Source organism: Malania oleifera, chromosome 2, assembly GCF_029873635.1.
Source record: "Malania oleifera isolate guangnan ecotype guangnan chromosome 2, ASM2987363v1, whole genome shotgun sequence".
NCBI classification, from domain to species: Eukaryota; Viridiplantae; Streptophyta; class Magnoliopsida; order Santalales; family Ximeniaceae; genus Malania; species Malania oleifera.
Window position 1 is genome coordinate 41,615,558 of NC_080418.1, and position 22,530 is coordinate 41,638,087.

Consider the following 22,530-nt stretch of genomic DNA (forward strand, 5'->3'; position numbering starts at 1 on the left):
ATCTTCCATCTTTATGAATCTTAACAGGTATCCCCTTTTGATCAAGGTTTCAATCTCGTTCTTCAGCTGAATGCACTTCTCTATAACGTGCCCATGATCCCTATGGAATTGATAGAACTTGGATATGTTGCGTTTGTATGAAGGGGTTTGCATAGGTTCGATCCATGAGACATAGTCCTTCTTCCTTATATGCATCAACACATCGAATCGCGGTGCGTTTAGAGGTGTATAGGTGGAGAACTTACTTGACTACCCTCCCGACTTAGAGCTGGTGAGCAGTATACTGGTTCCCTGTCTCTTTGTGGGTCTAGAGGGTTCTCCCGTCTCTTGACTACTACCCTTCCTCTTGAGCTCGATGTGATTTCCCCTACTGTCCATCATTTCTTCCAAGTTGATGTACTTTTGTGCTTGGGCCATTAATGCTCCCACATTAGTCAGCGATTTCTTCCCTAGAGAGTACAAGAAGTTTTTGGGTTGAAGGATCATGGTTAAAGTTGCCAAAGATAAACCCATGTCTAGGTTGCTGATCTCCATGGTCACGGTGTTGAAGCGGTGCATGAACTTCTTCAGCGTCACCCTTTCTTCTTGGACCATGCTCATTAGATGGGTTGATGTTCTAACAATTCTATGACTACTGAGGAAGTGGCTGGTGAATAAATGTTCCATCTTCGAGAAGGAACCAACTAATCTAGGTCACAAGGTCCGGTACCAATCCCTGGCACTACCTTTAAGGGTTGCTACAAAAGCTCGACATATGATGGCATCAGGAGCTCCTTACAACTGCATCAACACCCTAAAGGTGTCCAAATGGTTGATTGGATCGAATAGACCCCCGTACCTTTCAAAAGTTAGCATCTTGAATTTGCTCGGTAGTGCAATCTCCATCACTTCTTTGGTGAATGGCAGCTCTGACGATCTTAAAGATGCTTCCTTATAGGAGGGGTTGGTCTTGCCTTCTTTCATAATTTTCTCTATTTGGTCTATTTTCTTAATTCTTTCTTCTAACTCTGTGGATCTTTGTTGGTTGACACCTATGCTATTCGTGTGTTTTACCTTCTTGGTGAGGTAGGTTTTATCCTCACTCTCATTGCTTATCAGCCTTCTTGGTTGTATCAGGGCTCGCCTATTGTTGATGGGGGACATGCCCTTCCCGACTCTTCTGTTGAAAGAACATGTTGAACATATCCTCCATTTTATTTTGAAAAGCAAGGAATTCTTCCCTGGTAACCCCGATGGTTATGCGGGTGTGGAGTGAATGGATTGAGGTGACTCTTTTTCGGCTGCAGGATTGGAGCTAGAACTGCTTGTGGTTGGCATTATTTGAATGTCAGAGGTCAAGAGCAAAATGATCACCTCTCAAAAGCAAGTTCCCAATGACGGCGCCAACTGTTGCGAGATAAGATCTGCAAGACTGCTCTTTCGACCTCCGTAGACTTGGAAAAGGGAAAGAAATAAAGGCTTAAAGGACCCGGGGTGTACTTCGGGGGATCGCTCCGATGCCTAAGTAAGGGAAATGCTTCAAAGAGACTAAATGCAACAGTAAGAATGGGTGTTCAATCACTTACCTTCGCCTCTTCCCTACGTCCCTTCTTATAGGGGCTAGAGTTGACCCTTGAGTTAATTTGTATTTATGGTGTGGGGGCGTGAATTGCTCTCGAGTCATAAAGTGTCTATGTGCATCACTCTAACCGTTTAAGGCACCAACGTGAATCTCTGCTCTTCTTTATTGGGTTGGAGTTAATTGCTCTCGCTAACAGATCGAACTTGGGGAGTGATGACTAGGTGTTGACTTCCTCTTATAAACTAATATATTTTGGGCACATCAGCTTCACATTGGCATACTCACTAATGGGATCTACAATATTTCTCCCATTCCCTGTCATTATTGAATTATAATTCTCAATAAAACCCCTGATAACATTCATTCACTAGGATGAAACTACTTGCGACTGGCGAGCAATTTCAGCAGGTCTTACAAAGTGAGAGTCCTTTAGTTTATCAATCCTATATCTAATTAGCATGTGCATTCACATAAAGGAGACCTTATAAAGGAAATTATTTCCTACCATAGTAGTATGCTATATGAGTGGCTTATAAACTTGCACAAGTCAAGCCTTAACATCATAGAATATATTCATTGCATTTGATTATAAGGTTTAGCCATGGGGAGGTTAAGTGGAATTTAGTGAATCAATTTGTTAATGAAACGAGACTAAAAGTCAAGTGGAAAGTTTATAGATATTTTTTTAGCCTCATACAAGGTAGATTGTATGTGGTTGAGATGTTTAGCTATTATTATCCAAAAAGATGATTTAATATGCCTTTGTTTATTCCTCTTGTTTTTCATAGTTCTTATGTTGTCTTATTGATTAGGCTTGTTTCATTTTACTATATCACTAATGCTACCCAATAAAGTTTTGTTTGCCATCAGATAGAGTCAATGACCTCTAATGCTCACCTAGTTGAATCCAAAGGATCTGGTAGTCATTGTTGGTATTGAGGATACTTCATTAATTAATGTTCTCATAGAGCCTTATCTTTAAATCAAGACCAAAGTTCTACTCCAGGCAACAATAATGTTATATAGGTCCATGCTTGCTAAGCATATAGAAATAGACAAAGGAAACATGCATTTGGGCGTGAGGGAGGACCACACACACACAAAACCATTTTTATGTGTAGGGATTGACTTTGCAATATTTTTAGTAACCCACTACAAAAAAACAAGACCTTTAGTGACAATTTCACTAATACTAGAAAATCGTCATTAATATGTTTTAGTGACGGCTTTGTGACGATTTTGAATTTGTAACTAAAACGACAGTGACAACTAACCATTAGTGACAATTTTAAAAACTGTTACTAATAATGGAATATTTGTAATTGTTTCATTCCGTTACTAAAAGTCTAAGACCATCACTATAACTAGCATATGTTCTAAGCTAAAAATTGTTACTAAAAGTCATAGTATTAGTGACAGATTTAAAAACTGTCACTAAAAATCATACTATTAGTGACGATTTCAAAACCATCACTAAAAGTCATACTATTAGTAATGATTTTTAAAACCGTCACTAAAAGTCATACGATTAGTGACAGTTTCAAAACCGTCACTAAAAAATCACTATTAGTGACGGTTTGGGAATCTGTCACTAATAGTCAATGTCATAAGTTTTAGTAATGGTTTTAAAACCGTCGCTAAAAGTTTAAAATAATTAATTTTTTTTAAGTCACCCATTACATTCTGTCAAAAGTTGTAATTAAATTTCTAGACACACAATATTGAACCAAAATTAATTAATGAAAAATTCATAATTTGTTCATAAAACTTCATATATATACATACATAACAAATTGTTAAGAAACGTTATATGTATACATGATTTGTTTAGATAACAAAAAAAAAAAAAAATTGCATTTGACTATAATGCTCGGCATCGTCCTCATCTTCTCCTAACACCCCGCAGACCCTACAAAGTAATAATTGCACAAAAACTTAGCATACAACTTTTAAATATGTACGTACTATAAGAAAAAAATGATTTTATAGCAAGAATGATCGGACATAGTTAAAAAAAAAAAAATGATATAATTTTAAATAACTAAGTTTGATCAATTGGAACTGACCCCACTCGGTGGCTACCTCGTATGTCTGACTTGGACACCTGAGTGCTTAAATCAACTAAGTTTGCTAGGTTAGCTCCTAAGTGCATAATTTTCAATCGAGGAGGAGTCTTATGTCAACTGAGTGATTAAATGCACTAAGTTTGTTAAGTTTATTTGTATTCTTATTTTGCTTCTAAGTACGTAAAAAGCTTACCAAGAGGAGGTTTTGGGCACTGTCAGCTTCACCATGTCCTGCTTAATGTCACAGACATATCAGAGCTGACCCCACTCCGTTTTGACCTCGTATACCTGACTTGGACACTTGAGTTCTTAAAATCAACTAAGTTTACTAAGTTCACTTCTAAACCTGATAATTTTCAATCGACGAGGATATTTTTGGGTACTGACAACTCCGGCTCATCAAGCTAAATGTTACAAATGTGGCAGGACTGACCCCACTCAGTTTGGACATCGTATGCCTGACTTGGACACTTAAGTGCGGTTAAAGCCACTAAGTTTTCTTTTATTCTAATTTTGCTTCTAAGTGTGTAAAAAGCTCACGGGGAAGAGTTTTTAGGCAACATATGATCTAGCACGTCCATCTCGATGTCACTGATGTGTTGAGACTGACTCTATTTGGTTTGGATCTGGTATGCCCGACTTGGACGCTTGAGTGCTTAAAATCAACTAAGTTTACTAAGTTCGCTTCTAAACACATAATTTTATACCAAGGAGGATTTTTTGGGTACTATCAAATCCAGAACATCAAGCTCAATGTCAGGGATATGTTGGAACTAACTCCACTCAATTTACATATCGTATGCTCGACTTGGACTCCTGAGTAGTTAAATCAACTAAGTTTTCTAAGTTTGTTTGTATTCTAACTTTGCTTTTAAGTGCATAAAAAGCTCTCAGGAGGAGTTTTTGGGTACTATCAGCTCTAGCATGTCCAACTCAATGTCACAAACATGTCTGGACTGGCCATACTTGGTTTGGATCTCGTATGCTTGACTTGGACACCATACTTCTTAAAATCAACTAAATTTACTAAGTTCACTTCTAAATGCATAATTTTCAACCGCAGAGGATTTTTTGGGCATCGTTAGCTTTAACACATTGATCTCAATGTCACAAATGTGTTGGGACTAACCCCACTTGGTTTAGATGTTGTATGCACAACTTGGACACCTGAATGGTTAAATCCACTAAGTTTGCTAAGTTTGTTTGTATTCTAACTTTGCTTTTTAATGCGTAAAAAGCTCTTGAGGAGGAGTTTTTGGGCACCGTCAACTCCAGCACATCCAACTCAATATCATGGATGTGTTAATACTGACCCCACTTGGTTTGGACCTGGTATGCTTAACTTGGACACCTGAGCGCTTAAATCAACTAAATTCACTAAGTTCACTTCTAAATGCAAAATTTTCAACTAGTGAGGATTTTTCGGATACCGTCAACTCTGGCACATCAAAATTCATGTCATGAATGTGTCAAGACTGACCCAACTCGGTTTGGACATCGTATGCCCGACTTGGACACTTGAGTGGTTAAATCCACTAGACTTGCTAAGTTAGTGACAGAACAAACTGTCACTAATGCTAACTTTGTTTGTATTAGTGACAGATCAGAACCATCACTAAAAGTCCACTATTAATGACAAAAATATTCGTCACTAATGCCCAAAAATTTGTCGCTAATATTTTCACACAATAACTTGAGCGCGAAATCTACTATTAGTGACGAAAGTATTAGTGATAATTTTATTTTCGTCACTAATAATGCATTTTTAGTGATGGTTTATAATTTCGTCACTATTACCTTAACTATTAGTGAAGAAATTAGTTTTCATCACTAATGGTCCATTATTAGTGACGAATTTTGTTTCATCACTAATAAATTCATCACCACACATACCTTTTTTTTGTAGTGACCAATTATGATTCAACTATACCTATAAAAGGTTTAATCGTAAACTAGATAGAGTCCAAACACATCACTTTAGGGTTGCTTGATCAATAGGACATCCATTTCTTCGACACAGAGCTTCTTAGTTGCTATTAGATAAGTAGAGGGATACTAAAAGTGAAATTTTGTGATATGTTATGTTTGGCTAACCATGGCTTTGTAATAAGGCAATGAAGCACTATTTGTGGGAGATGATATACACTAATTTAATTTGCTTTCAAATTAGGGAATATTTTCTTTGTTAACATTGTGAAGTGTAAGGCCCTAAATGTCGAGTTCTCCATTACATATGCTTTGCTAATTTAGCCTTCTATTTAGGTTGATTATTATGGTTTAAAAGGTGTAGGTCCAACTTTATGGTGGTTAGGATGTCATAGGTTTAAATAGTAGTTTGGTTCTTATTTTATACTTGATGTTAAAGGATTTATTGGTAGTAGATGCATACAATGTGCTAAACATACTTGTTACAGTGTCCCTTTTGTTAGAGGTGTTATAGAAATCAATTGCTTGATTGACTTCCTAATTGTATATTCCTTTTAGATGACATCCAACATGCCATAATCTATATCCCAAGATCTTCATGACCTAATCCACATCATTATATATAGAGCAAATCTTAAAGATTACTTTGAGTTGTGGATAAAGAAAAAAGGGACTCCTTTATAAAGGGGTCCAATAGGAGAGTAGTAGTCCGTGTGTGGTTCCTACTTGTTAACACATGATAAGAACCAAAAGGAACATTTGGAGCACCTTTTGTTATTTTTAAGACCATTATTGGAACTTTACTATATGTAAATCTTAATAAGTGTTGTTTAAGCAACCTTTAGTTTCCCTTTTCCATCATTTTCTTCTGAGGATGGTGTTGTTGAGCCATTAGAGACTAGTTTACATAAAAAAGTACCATAAATAAGACTCATGGTATTTTATTGTTAACCACTTTCTATAAGTATTTTATTTATGGTTTTGGAACCTTCCTAGCTCTTATCATAAAGAACAAGTATAGATTACCTAATGCATGAGGGATGGCAAGATGATGATGTTGGGATAGGGTTTCTAAACCCTTTAAGTTGAATAGAGTTACTACTAAACATTATTTAACATAGATATGTTTAAGTCGCGTAATTAACTATCAATTTATGAAATCCTAAGTAAATTATAGATCATAAAATAAATTGGGTTGGCTTTGTGTAATCAAACAAAGTTTAATTGGGAGCACGTTGACGCCAAGGGAAGGTTATGCACTCCTACACACCCTTTGCACAAATGGTACCTAATTGAACTAAGCTTATCTTAAAATTGACAAATAATGATATTTAGCATATTGAATTATTCATAATTACACTCCAATATTTTAGTACATTTATAATGCAATAATGGAAATTACCCTAGACCCTAATTCCCTTAAAAAGTATAAACAAATAAAATTTCTTTGCAAAAATAAATAGTGGAAATGAGTATAAAATACCCATTTATGAAAAACATAAATGCTAGATCATAGCACATCGAATTGCGAAAACAAATAAAATCAAAATTTCTTAAAGAAGTCAATATTTATGTATAAAAATGAAACATCTTTTTCGTTTATTTATTTATTTTTCCAATTTTTGTGGGTCTTTAAATTTTAAAAGATGACCATAAAAGTAAATAATTATATAAAATGTGACAAAATGTAGGAAATAAGAATATAAGTAATAACAATAACATACTAATGATGCTAAAAATAAATTAAACTAGCGAAAAGAGACCTTTTCCATTTTGAATATTTTTTTATTGTTATGAGTTTCTTGGATGAATAAGTGCAAATAAAAATAGTAATAATAGTAATCCTAAAATTAAATATACAACACAATTTTTTAAAAATATTTTTACTTTTTATTAAATTATGTGTGTTTTTTATTTTAAAATGGAAAAAAAATAAAAAAGAAACAAATGAATAATAAACAAATTCAGTCAACTTACCTAACCCGACTGGTAAAACTCGGCCAATCTAACTCTTTAATTTACATGGATCAAACTGCATAGTAATAGCTAGGAGGCCCTCATCTACTTCCTTGAAGCTTCGGCGAGGTGCTAATAGACCTGCTACATGCCACCACCAATATGCTATGAATGTTATTATCCACATTGTTGGGCTACCTTATTGTCAAGCTTTGAACATCACAAGTGAAATGCTTGCCATGCAAAGTCATTGTGGCTTATCTCTTTCTTCTTCTCTATCTCATCTTTCTCTCTATTAATACACAAAGATGGGCATCCATGGATGCCACCCAAACGCTTAGCCACAACTACATCATTCCAGTTTAGGAAGTCACTAACGAATTCTTGCCTTTATGTTGAAAAAAGCTATAGATTGTAAGTCAATGTTCTACATGATCTCTCTTTCCTTCCCTCTTTCTTTATCTCTCTTTAATAAACTAGAGGGTTACTCCTATATTATAAGAACAATTAGAATAAGAGCAAGAAGAAGGATCTAGGTATAGTAGAGTTGTTTGGGGCATATAAGTGTGTGTGTTCCCATGACTGGATCAAGTGACCCAATTTTGTGCATAACTGGTGGATTAGGAAGGTGTTGGGTTCATATGCTATTAATGAATATCATATAAATATATAAATACGCACGCGCACACACACACACACACACACACACACACACACACACACACACACACACACACACAGAGAGAGAGAGAGAGAGAGAGAGAGAGAGGAGATGACAATGATGATGGAAATCTTAAGGATGGTAAAGGACATATATGATGATGATGTTACTAAACATGGAAGGTAATGGTATAACTTATGGATGCATGAAAGAGTTCATGCCTAAAGGGAAAAGGTTGTTTTCCAAACCTCTTTAATGACCACATATAGAAATCCCCAATGTTTTCTCTCCAATTTCTCCATTAGTGCTAGTGTTGTGTAGATCAATGCACTGTGGATGCCAATAAAATTTTCACTATCTTGTGTTCAAAGACACTGAGTTACATCATATAGCAAGTATATATAACTTTCCAAAACTCTTTCCCTCCAAAACCCAACCTACAACTTTCCAATTTAAAATTTAAAAACCAACGTTGAGTTACCAAGCCAAACCGTCGATAGTTTCAAACATACCATTGATGATTTAATACCAAAAGCAAAGAGTCGATGTAACAAGAAAAAATAGTCAATTGTATCTTTTCAAGTCTACATCTTATTTTCTTTTATGTTTTCTCTTTGTACATTTCTTCCACTCAACATATAAGCCACATATTACAACAATATCTACCTTGGTGAATATACACCCCTTAGAAGAAAACTGAAAACATAAACCCGCTGCTCCACCTTGGGAAAATAGGTTGGGACCACCTCCTGTCTAGCAACTGGAGACATTTAGCAAGTCCACACAATGCTTGAACTTATTTGTCGTAACCAGCTTTGTTAAGATATCTACTGCGTTTTCTGAAGTATGAACTTTCTCAAGAGCAAGTTCACCTGAAGAAACCAACTCCCAAATCCTATGTAACTTGACATCTATATGTTTGGATCTTGCATTATAAACTTGGTTCATCTCCAAAATAGATTGCACTCTGACTATCACAACACAGTTGAATTCCACCTTGCTTTATACCCAGTTCCTTGACTAAACCTGTGAGCCATAATGCTTCCTTAGCAGCTTCAGTGACTGCAATATACTTTGACTTAGTTGTTGATAATGCAACCACATATTGTACCATCGACTTCTAAAAAATAGGTCCTCCCACAAGGGTGAGCACATAGCCTGTTGTATACCTTCTACCATCTAGATCCTCTGCGCAATCTGCATCAACATATTGCACAATTGGCAGATCATTCTGTTGCTTTCTGAACATGATGCCATAGTGAGAAGTACCTCGCAAGTATCTCAAAATCCATTTAACAGCATCCTAATATTACCTACCCAGATCTGAAAGAAACTTACTTTCCACATTGACATCTTGTGCCAGGTTTGGTCTTGTACATACCATAGTATACATTAAACACCTTATTGCACTAGCATAGGGTACATTTGACATGTCACAGATACCATCATCAGTCCTTGGGCATTGAGTGGTAGACAATTTAAAGTAGTTCGCTAACAGTGTATTTATCGATTTTGCATTAGTCATGCAAAACCTCTTCAACCCCTTCTCCACATAACTACCATAAGATAATCACAATCTCCCTACAGTTCCGTCCCTATGAATTTCCATCCCAATAATTTTCTTAGCTGCACCTAGATCTTTCATATCAAACTCTTTATTCAATAGAGTTTTCAATTGATTAACCTCAATCATACCCTTCTCAGCAATTAGCATGTCAACAACAAAAAGCAATAGAAAAATGACAGAATCATCATCAATATTCTTTACATACTTGCAAAAATCACACTCACACCTCCTGTAGCCTATACGGGTCATATAGGAATTAAAACATTTGTACGAATGCCTTGGAGACTGTTTCAGCTCATAAATTGACTTCTTCAGTTTGCAAACCAAATGCTTATGTTCGGGTTGATTAAACCCTTGTTTATACCATATAAATCCGCTCCTCCTAATCACCAAAGAGAAACACTATTGTTTTCATGCCTATTTGCTCTAATTGCATATCACAATGTGCCGCCAATCCCAACACTACCTTGATGGAAGTGTGCCTAACCACATGGGAGAATGTGATTGTTAACATACTCTATTATTCTATGTCCATTTGCTCTTCTCTCTCTCTCTCTCTCTCTCTCTCTCTCTCTCTCTCTCTCTCTCTCTCTTTCTCCTTTTATTCCCCTAACATACTCTATTATTCTATGTCAATGTGAAGAATATCCTAATTTGTTACATATTGAATTTTTTCTTCAAAATTTAGATGTATATTGAGTTTATCAAATTGTATTTGACAATAAATACAAAGAAGAAAAAGAAATATAGGTAGAAGTGTGTAACCATTAAAAAAGGACAAAGACCGTTTTTTTTTTTTTCTCAAAGGTTCTACCTACTTTGTACTTATAAATTTAGCATCTTATTTGCATTCCGACTAGTATTTTAAAGGAATTGGGACTTATATAGAATTTTATTTTATTTTATTTTAATTTTTTATTTTATTTACATTTACACACTCATATGAGAATAGGGGAGGAGGGCAAAGCCTTTACCTTGTCCACTCTATGTCCATAATGCTAAGCGTCACAATCCAACATTTAATATGCACTAGGGAGACCTTGACCTTATAAAGATAGGCAAGTTCTAAATTATAATTATATAAATCTTTTATAAAATAAATCGCAAGATAGAATATCATAAATTGTAAGACTGAAGCATAATTGTAAGTGTTAGAATTGGTGTATTCCCAAGAGGGGGAATGAATTGGAATTTTAAACTTTTCTCCTAGATTGAACTAGATGTTAGCAAAATATTACAACCTAGGGTCTTTCTATGCCGTTCCAAATACGCCGATAAATATAATATACGAGAATTTAAATCAAGCACATCATTCACATAATAACATACACGTGCGGTAAATATAAAGTGCGGAAATATAAATAAACACATGATATGTTATCGGGGTTCGGCCAACTGTGCCTACGTCCTCGCCTCTAGCTCGCAAGCCTGAGGATTCCACTAATAGCTCACTTAAGGGTGGAGTGGCACCGATTACAACCAGATCAATTACCAAAGGGCTAACCTCAACCTTAACTAGGTCAATTAGCGAGGCTGACCTTAACGTACACGCCTTATCAGGATGGCGCACCTAGCTTTCCTAACCGGGTTTAAGCCAATCTGGGACTATTTCAAATGGCTAGTCTCCCTCTTCAGGCCCGTGCCTAGAAATACAATAGTATTTGCAATCAAATAATATCGGTACAGTAATTGTGCTTTCGTGCAAAGCAGATATGTACCTGAATGCACTCAGTCACATACACCACATGATGATTTAATATGTAAGCTTAGTGTGGTCTAATATTTCAACTCTCAAAATATTTGCTATTAGTGTAATGAGTGCGTGAGAGTGTCAACAAGCAATTTTTGTTTCTCAAGATATTCAATTAATCGTGTTCACACAAAGATGTCAAAAAGCCTTAGGGATATCAATCAGCAGGATATCTCAATCATGTGAATATTAGATAATGTATATGCTTGGTTTGCAAAAGATGTGTAATCTTTGTATTCAACAAGTAATATGTGAGTGAATAACTATTGCACAAAGATTAATATCACAAACACAAATATCTCCTCACAAGTATATCAAATATAAATCACACAAGATATTTGAGCATGTTTTGAAAATTATTTTGCTACCCAAAGAGAAATACAAGTTTCCTAAGATATTGCAACACAAATGCAACACTCATAAGTTTAAGCAAGTTTTCTTAAGATAGGCTTATGAACGAAGCCCCCTAAGAACACTTAGGTTTAGCTCTCAAGAAAATTGTTTCAATCAAATAAACAAGGAGAGCAAACCTTTCTAATCAAGCACTCAATCAACTTACAGAGAGTTTGAGCAATAAGAGAAAGTAAGTATGAGTGGTTTTAGTATGAAATTGAGTATTATAGGTTTTTGGATTTTCAAAGAATTTTCCCTAATCAAATCTGCTAATCTCCTACTAATAATCCCAAATGAAGGGGTATTTATAGACACCCCATGAAATATAATCGTTGGGGACCTATTGGGAATTATTATGAAAGTTTAATGACATTTTAGCAAATTTAACCCTGTTTAAAATATTAACCACGGTAAAAAATTCAGGGCAACACGAGAGGTCCCGTCGACCAAAAACCTTTTCGATCGACCGTAGTTTATATGGTTCGGTCGACCGGGCCATTTTTAAATTGGGGACTCGGTCGACCGGATGAGTATGTTGGAGGTGATTTTTTCATTTTTTCGAGGTTCGATCAACCGGGCTATTTTGAACTGGGCGATTCGGTCGACTAGACAGTTGGGATTTCTCTCGAGGACCCTCAGTCAACCAAACAGTTGCAATGCATTTTGGACTCGGTCAACTAGATGGTCAAATTGTTGACCTCAAAAGGTTTTGGTTGACCGGGGGATTTAAACTACAATGGTTCGGTCAACCGGACTGAGGTCAAATTGTTGACCCAGACTGGATTCAGTCGACCAGGGTAAAATGGACTGCCAAGGTCGGTCAACCGAAAGTGCATATTCTGTGCAATTTGGTCCTTTATCATGCAACAAAACACTCTAAACAAAAGTATGACATATGCAAGTGAGTGTGTGAGTGTCCTAGGGTCTCTTCTAAGCCTTTTTTCAGTACACTGAAAAAATCCGGTGTCGGTCGGCCTTCGATCGACCGAAGGGTAACCCCTAAGGTCTTTCTAAGGTTATTTGCATTATTTGCATTATGAGCTTACGTATTTAACCATGCATGTGATGTGTGTGATTATTACATACAGAACGCCCTAATCACTATTACAGACCATTTACATGAATGAATTATAATACAACATGAGAAATAGGGTCTTCAAGCTACACTTGGTTTGTGTCCATCTTGATCTTTTCAATTTTAGTTATTGCACAAAACCTTGAACACTCATTAGATAGAATGAGTATTTGTCATGATCAAAACCGGGCGTGACCTATAAGGTTAAAAGTAAGGTAGGTGGCTTTGGGTAGTCTTGAGTTTAAGTTGTTCTTATTAACGATAGAAATAAAAATGGATAAGTTTAGAATGTTGGGATGAAAATATGAAAATTAAATGATCATGAAAAGTATGCCAATTTTCTTTATTACTAATACCACTTTTTTCCATACAAAAAAAAAAAAAAATTATGCAAAATTATTAGCATTTGCAAGGTGAATATGATAAATTTAACATGAAAAGTTGTAAGTACTTCAATCCAAAATGATGAATAACATAATATAAAGTGTATTTTTAAATGCATACACATATAACAAGTGAAATAGTTGATATGGTAGGCTTCAAATTCTCCTTGAGCTAACAAATGTGACATTTTACAGGTTGCTCTCAAATTACTTCCTGACAACAAAACCTTCATTAATCTTCTTATGGCCAAAGGTGAAAACCAAGAAACCCTTAAGGAGGAAATGCAAAACTTCATTTCATTACTTCTACCTGTCCTAGAAGAAAGCCACTATATCATGGTGAAATTCATAATCCTTATAATCAATATTTGATTACAGTATATAAACACATACAAATATGCATATATGCATGCATACACACATACACATATACATACATAGTTTAGAACCTAAGTCTTCCTCCTAAATAGGGAGGAGGAATTGTTTCTAGTCACCCAACCTTCTATTTGTGATATGCTACTCATCAAGTATTATGTATGTAACCTACTCTACATTCATATATACTTGCATTTACACATGCACAAACTTAATACACAAATTTTTAATGGAATCAAAACTCATTTCTCTTTGTGCTTGGAAATTTTTTTTTTTTTTTTTTTTGACTCTTAATGTGTTATAATAAACAATAAATTTTAATAATATTTTATAAAATAGAAAATTATAAAATTTATCTAATATATTTTTATCAATTATCTTTTTATTAATTATAATTAGTTAATAGGTGATTGTTAGTCTATGACCACATATCTATAATATTATATTTTATTATTATGATATATATAATGCTAAAATCACCAATTTGACTATCATTTTATCCACTAGTTCGATCGACCTGGTGGCTTCACCAGGTTGGTCACTAATTTGGTCACTAGTTTAGGTTTTTAAATCCATAGGTACAAACATACATACATACATACATATTTATGACTCTTCGTACTAATTCGTTATTCTTTTCCATTTTATTAATTAAGTTTTTTTTTTTTTTTGCTTGTTTATTGCACTTGTAGAGATCATATAACTTGGATAAAGTAAAGTCTACTTAAGGAGGGAAGACGCATGGAACATAAGAAATGTATAGAGTTTTTTATTCCCTTTTACTTTTCATGTACATGTAATCTGTAACTAATTTTTCTAATTAAGTTACTGTAAGTAAAATGTTCTACAAAACAATTAGATTTGTGTCTTAAACTACATTTGTCTCTGTATAGTAAAAGATCAACAAATTTTTATTGTGGTAATTTTTGTATTTTGTGCCTTAAGACTCTCAATGATCTTTAATTAAATTGAAAATCATGCACATGTTTACTAAAATTTTCAATTTGTAAGTGTTTGGCAATAAGTAATACTTGTGTGAGGGAAACAAAACATGGGGTGAATAATAATGAGGGGAACAACACGTGGGATGAATGATAATGAGGGGAACAATGCATGGGATGAATAATAATGAGGGGAATATAGCATGGGATGAATGATAATGAGAGGAACAATGCATGTGGTGAATGATAATGAGGGGGAAAATGCATGGGTGAATAATAATGAGGAGAATATAGCATGGGGTAAATGATAATGAGGGGAACAATGTATGTGATGAATAACAATGAGGGAAATATAGCATGGGGTGAGGAACAAAGCATGCTTGCATTTTACAAATTAGATAAATAATAATAATAATAATAATAATAATAATAATAATAATAATAATAATATGTCAAGTACAGCCCAATCTGCGTGGGGCCCATAAAGTCATGTGGAGCCCAACGAAGATATGTAGGGCCCACAAGCCCTGTAAGGGTTGTAAGAACCCGAGCTAGCGTCAAAGAGGGTAACGTTCACCGGATGTAGGAATCTGAGTGAGCGTACTAAAAGGGGTAATGTGCACTAGATATAGGAATCCATGCTAACGTACTAAAGGGGGTAACGCACACCGGATGTAGGAATCCGAGCCAGCATACTAGGAGATGCCGTGCATCGGATATGAGAATTCGAGTTGTAGTGTACCAGGGGATGTAGGGCCCAATTGAGATATGTGGGGCTTAATAGAGATATCTGGGGCCCACAAGTCATGTGGGGCCTACAAGCTACGTGAGGGTTGTAAGAACCCAAGCTAGCATCAAAGAAGGTAACGTATCGGATGTAGGAATCCGAACTAGCGTACCACAAGATGTGAGGCCAAATGGAGATATATGGGGCCCATAAGTCATATGGAGCCCACAAGCGTTATGTGGGGCCCATAAGCCATATGGAGCCCACAAGAGATATATGGGGTCCACAAGCTACGTGGGGCCTGCAAGCCACGTGAGGGTTGTAGGAATCTGAGTTAGCATCAAAGAGACTCAATTGTGAAATAAATCGGGACTTAATCGGATCCTCCTACTCTCGATGTACAAAGTTGACTTTCTTGTTACACAAGGTCTCCTTGGAAAGGCCTAGTGAAAATTGGGGTGCTTACATGTTGGATAGCAAAAGAAAGACTAGGGACCATCTTTTGCAAGGATGTGCCATTGGAAAACCTGAAATCATTTCTTGAAAATTCGCCCAGCATATGAGCACCGCTCATAAGGCCTAAATAATTAGCCCAACTAATGACCATAACTCGTGAGACTTGAAGAATTGGCCTAACTAATAAGCACAACTCATGAGGCCCTAAATAACTGGCACAATCGATGAGCACAACTCATTAGGCCTAAAAAATTGACCCAACTGATGAGCATAGCTCATGAGGCTTCAAGACCAGCCCACTTGATGAGCACACATCATAAGGCAAAAAAAAAGACTAAGCACTGCTCAATAAAATGACCCAACTGATGAGCACTGCTCAGGAGGCCTGAAGACTAGCCCACTCGATGAGCACAACTTATAAGGAAAAACAAAGGTTGACCACTACTTTGCAAAATGGTCCGAATGATGAGCACTGCTCATGAGGCCTGAAGACTAACCTACTTAATAAGCACAACTTATAAGGCAAAGCAAAGACCAAGCACTACTCGGCTGATTGGCCTAACTGATGAGCATCGCTCATAATGCTCAAAGACCGGCCCAACAGATGAGCATTGCTCATAAGACCCAAAGATCAACCATTTGATGAGTGCAACTTATAAGGCAAAACAAGGATCAAACACTGCTCAGCAAAGTGGCCCAATTGACGAGCATGAATCATAAGGCCCGAACAGCTGCTTGGATCTTTGATGTATGCTTGAATGAAAATAAAAAATTCTAAAAAATGCAGTCGAACAACTACTTGGATCAATTAATAGTTGCTGATATAAAATGAAGATGACTTGGATGAGCTACAAATGACTCAAAAAGAAGTTAAGAACTAGTGAGGACAGATCAAATTGTCTTGGACGAGCTGAACACGGCTTGGACAAAAACCATGAGTCGATAGGGTCAGATCTAAGCGACTCGTATGGAGCTGAAAAGGTTTTGTAGAAAGGATTTAAGCGGCTTGGGCGAAGTTCAAGCAAGATAACAAACGACTCAATTAGCCAAAGATGGCCAGTGTGAGTAGAAAACAGCTTGGATGGAAGCTATGAGTCGTTGCGAATATATCAAATTGGCTCAAAAGAAGCCAAAGCATGTTGGCAAGGTGGCTCAGCAATGGAAAAAATAGCTTGTAATAAGCCAGAGTGGCAACTTGGAAATTTCTTAAGATGTTCAAACATTGGTAATTAAATCCCAAAATTCAAATTCTGAGGAAGGGGGCAATTGATATACCCCAAATTAATACTTATAAAGAGGAAAAGAGTTACGAATTAACCATAAAGACACCTCTGGGAGCTTTAAAACATATACATTCATAGTTACAAGACTACAATAAAAACCCCATCTAAAAGCTCATAAAAACCTTGTAACCCCTATAAATGCAACAATGCACCCATTAATACCAGACCAAGAAAGGGTCAACTGCCACCACTATAAAAGAGGGCTTGGAGAAGAGATAAAGATCTGAGTCATACGCATTCTTTCTACTATTGCAATTTAAAGCTTCACATTAGTCCCTTATTTAGGCATTGGAGTGATCCCTTGAGGCATACCATGGGTCCTCCACACCATTCTTATTTTATCCTTTTCATGTGGTCATGATCAAGGAGCGTCTCTGAAAGTCGTTCAATTTTCAGGCAGAAAAACTATCTCTATGAGAATATATAGAAGAATTGATTAAGCTTATGATGAACAAAATTCAATATTTTTTTAAATTCAGTCATATTCCTTTTATTTATTGGATAAAATAAGGTGTGAGTTATATAGCTAGCTCAATTCGACATCTTTTGTATTTGGATACTAACTAAATAGATGAAGAATTTGATGTCAATGAAGGTGTGTATGGAGATTTATATGTGTAAAGCGCTACCATATTTTGTGGACATAAAATTACCAGATGGGGAGATTTTAACTAAGGGGTGTGGAGTATTGGAAACCTTTAACACTAAGTTTAGAGAGACCTTGGATTTGAATTTGTACTGGAATTGGATAAGATGTTTAAAGAGGTCTTGCATTTGAAATTCATGGTCCTAAATGCAGCCTAAGTGTTCAAAATGTTTGATGTTTGGTCAAGTGATAAGGCATGTTCAAAAAGGTAGGTTCCAAAAAGAGAAGAAGGAGAAGATGTTATAGCAACAAAGGAAGGTAAGGAAAGAAAGGCTAAAGATGGTATAAATATCAATCTTTCAAATTCTCCTAAGGTTCTGACCAATAATATTGAAGTGGTTGGGAATTAAGGTCTTAATAAGAGGGCATCTGGTTAGTTGGCAAAGAAGAAAATGCTAAGCTAGGAAATGGATGTACAAAATAGCCAAGTTATGTACAAGTTGAAGTTGAACATAATATATCAAGGACTTATGAGGGAAAAAATTGTGGATTTCTATTAGGGAGTTGTTTTAAGTCAATAAAATTAAGGGCTTCATCTATGAAAGCAGGTAATAAAGTCCTTCAAGTTCTCAGGCTAAAGTAGTGGGCAAAGAAATCCTAACTGAGAAGACTATAAAATCTAAATAATAAAGAAAGGGGAAGAAGAAGGGTTGGCCTCCAAAAAAATTAAAAAATTAGGCGAAGACAGAGGATTCTTTCATATAGCAACTTGGAACGTAAGACGCTTTAATAACCCCTAGATATTAAGCTAATATTGGAGGAGAAACAAATGATAGGAAATTTTGAATAAAAAATAAAGCCAAGAAGATATGATGAGGTTACTAAAAGCATTAGGAATGGATGAATCTCTGTATATAACTAGGATTTTTTTTGCAAGGATATGAGTTTGGTTTTAACATGTCTCAACATGAATTACCATAGATTAAAAGACATCAACAAGCTATCTCCGTGTTGGCAAAATTAGGAGTAATTTTTTAAAATTTACATGGTCCCTAGTTCTAGTTGTTTTCATAAGAGAGGAAAATTATGGGAGTAGTTGTAGTACTTTGCTACTTAAAAAAAAAAGTCTACCCATGGATTTTAATGGGTACTTCTGATATAGTAAAATAGTTGAAGGAAAGTTCTAAGGCTATCTTCTAGTGAGGTGATGAGTATGGGAGATATCGCTTATTCTTTTATCATAATGATCTTGATGATTTTGCGGTTATTGGGCCATTGTATACCTAGACAAATAAAAGAGAAATGGGCTTCATTGTAAGGAAGTTAGATAGAATACTGGAGTCTCCAAAAGTAAATGATCTATTTCCAAGATTTCAGTTGAAGAAATTGTCTTTAGGAATGCCTGACCACCATTTTTTTCTTATCAATATGAGTTACCCTATAGGGCCTTTCAGGTTCCTTAAAGACATGAACTACTTGTGAAATTAGTAGTTGATTCTTAAAATATTGTAATTAGTGGTACCCCTATTTTTTTTTCTAGACCATAAGCTCAAGATTCTTAAAGGGAGACTGAAATGGTTTCATAGACAATATTTTAGTTCTTTGAGTAATATAGTGAATGTGGATAGGGAAGAGATGATGTAAGCGCAAAAGGGGGTTTTAGGTCGAACGTTAGTCTTGATAAAGCTGAATTGCAATTGGAAGAAGTTATGAAACTTCATGTTGAAAAGGAGGAATGTTTGAAGTAGAGGGTTAAACATAAATGGTTACAACTAGGAGATAGGAATTATAAATTCTTTTCTAAAACAATTACGGATAGGATGAGCAAGACCCAAATAGTATTTTTGATTAATTAAAATGGATATAGTATTGAAAATCCAAATGAAATTTCCTCTCATCATTGAGTTTTTATGCTAGGTTGCTAGGTAAGAAGGATGAGAATTTTAAAATTCATATTACCACTCCTTTTTCTATAATGTTTAATGGATCTCCAAAGGGTTTCTTTAAAGGAGAAAGAGGGATTAGACAAAGAGATACCACATCCCCTTATTTATTTATTATCATGTGAGGACAGGTGTATTCCAAAGAGGGGGGTGAATTGGATTTTAAAACTTTTGGATAATTATTTTTTCCGATTCACCAACCAATATCCCAATCATAATTTAAAGCATGAATGTAAGTCAATCATGAGAATAAATAAATAAACATACTTGTGCCGAAATATAAATAAGATAAGGGGGGGGGGAGAGAGAGAGAGAGAGAGAGAGAGAGAGAGAGAGCAAACACAAGAATTTTTACGAGGTTTGTCAAATTCTGCCTACGTCCTCGCCTCAAGCCAAACTGCTTGAGGATTTCACTATCCTACTCCATTAAACGGGTGGAACAAAACCACTTACAACACTCCTTATAGGGTGGAGCCCCCCTTTACAGCACTCCTTTAGTAGGATGGAGCCCTCCTCTTCAAGCAATACCCCACCCTTGCTCCGCTCCTCTTCAAGCAATACCCCATGCTTGCTCTACTCCTTCCAGGTGGGGCTACCTCTCTAGGCGATACCCCACACTCGACACAATTCACTACCCAAACCACAGGGATACAAATGAAAATGAAATTTTGTACAATAGGATGCTTCTCAAAAGCTAATGTGTACAAATTGAAATCCAATACACTCTCACAATATATGATTTAAAGCTCAATAGAGTTTAGGGATATTTTCTCTAAAAAATATTTTTGGAATGAATGAGAGAGATGATCTTTGAATAAAATGAATGTGATAAATACTTCAAAGATTTTCGCCCAATAAAAGATTTTTCCAGCAAAGATTTTTGCAATAAATTTTGTTTAGAGAAGCTAGAATTTTGCTCTCAAAAATATATTCAATTGAATGAGTATATGAGAACAATAGCTTCTTTGATTTTAGAAAATGAATGCACAATAAAAGCTTCATAGATTCAAGAGCAATAAGAGATTTCTCCAAAGATATTCTCTAAAGAAGGTGTAGGAGAAACTAGGTTTTTCTCTCAAAATGATTTTTACAAAGAAATAAAGTGAGAAAACCTTTGATCTGTAAAATCAATGCCCAACAATGTAAGTGTATAAAAATAAATTAGCAAAAGTCATTTTAATTGCTTTGGGCAAGGTATTTATAGGCCATTTCAATTTCTAGCCGTTATGTGATTATTGGGGCATTAAATAAATATTATTTTTGAATTTTTCCACCGTTCAAAAGCTTAAAAATAGCCCAGCCTGAGAGTTACGGTTGAGTGGTAGTGTTTCCGATCAACTAGCCTTAAGCGATTTTTCAAATCCCCAAGGTTCGATCGACTGGGCTCAAGATACGATCGACTCAATCATCAGGTAGGTCGACTAGGCTTTAAGGAGCTTTCAAGGGTTGATTGACTGAGTCCTTTGTTAAGATGCAATTCTAGCCAAATGTATTGTCTGATCAACTAGCTATAAGGGGCGGTCAACTAGGCCTTTACAGAATTGATAAACTGGTTGTATGGTTTGACCGGTCGACTGGAGCTTAAGAGCTAGTCGAATCAACCTTAACAAAAATGAGCTTTTGACCCTTTTTGACCTTAAAATCATTTCAAACCTTTTTGTGAGTTTGGCTTTTTATGTAAAAGGTTTTTTATGAAAAGTTTGGTTCCTTAAGGTCATTTTATGGTCATTATTAAGCTTTGAAAAAAATCAAGATAGACATGTATATACAATAAAATCTAGATGCATTACAACTCAAATAATATATGTCTTCTCTTCTTTGCTCTTCAAACCTCTGTAGAATACATCAGATAATATGAGCTTCAAGTACTTCTTTGACTTCCATTTTGCATCCGTCATGTCTGCTTAGAAAAAATAAACATGTTCATTCACTCAGAACACAAATGAGATGTTGTGGTTTGTCATAATCAAAATAGGGATCAGACTAAAAAATTCAACAATCTCTCCCTTTTTGAAGATGACAAACACGAAAGCAAAATGAGGTCAGCCTGAAAAGGCTCCCCTTTACAATATGCATAATTTTAAAAATAGACAATGTATCTCAAGCATATCTAATGACATTATAATTTAACATGCATTTAGTTATGGAAATATTGCTCAGACATTTCCCCATCTAAAATTTTCAAGTAGTAGGGAGAATTTGAAAATTTTGCCATTTTGCTCAGAAATTTCTCCCCCTTTTGTCATCAACAAGGTTCGTTCGATCATCTTTCATACATGGAATGTTTTGTTCTTTGGTGTCTTCTTAAAGAAAAATAACTAGATTTGGCCAGCTTGATTATAAAATGGACATGGACCAAACTAGATTCCACCAGGGTTGTTCTCCGCTATGGTGGTGTCCTCACCCTTCTCTTTGCTCATCTTCATATCTCAAATGTTTCCAAATTCTTCATTAAAAGGACCTGATATGATCTTTACAATCATGCCACCTTAAAAAAAAATTGGGTACGACAAAGGCAATGAGGGTTGGTATTTTAAGGCTAGTAGACCTCAGCGTGCTCCATCAACCTCAACAGTAGCTCCTCCTCCTCCTACACATGATCAGGGATCTTCACAAGAAGCACCCTCGTGGTTTTTGTCCTTTCAGCAAGACTTCTCAAATTTCTCATCTAAAGTGCAATCTAGGAGTCAGAGCATCAAGGAGAAAGTCACCTCACTTGATTAGCACTTAACCCAAATTGAGGAACATCAAGCAAAATCCTCTAGGGGTGGTGACCCCATGGACATCAGCTCAGCTCCCTGTAGTGAAGCTAATAGTTATGAAGAAGAAAGTGATGATGAAGAAGAAGGATTTGAGGAAGAAGAAGTTCAAGAAGAAGAAG

The 22,530-nt window shown here is 35.7% G+C and overlaps 1 protein-coding gene across 4 annotated transcripts in view; it reads left to right on the top strand.

Moving 5' to 3' along the window:
• LOC131148669 (glycolipid transfer protein 3) overlaps positions 1–22,530 on the top strand; it is a 45,559-nt gene that overhangs the window by 20,898 nt on the left and 2,131 nt on the right. The window contains exons 5-6 of one of the 4 annotated variants that reach the window (XM_058098534.1): positions 13,534–13,677; positions 14,406–14,636. The exons of 1 other annotated variant lie outside the window; for it this stretch is intronic. In XM_058098534.1, the coding sequence (XP_057954517.1) occupies positions 13,534–13,677; positions 14,406–14,441 (180 nt within the window). In that variant the 3' untranslated portion in view covers positions 14,442–14,636. Of the gene's footprint in view, positions 1–13,533; positions 13,678–14,405; positions 14,637–22,530 lie in introns of those variants that run through there. 2 more of the 4 variants (XM_058098535.1, XM_058098537.1) reach the window with 2 other exon arrangements.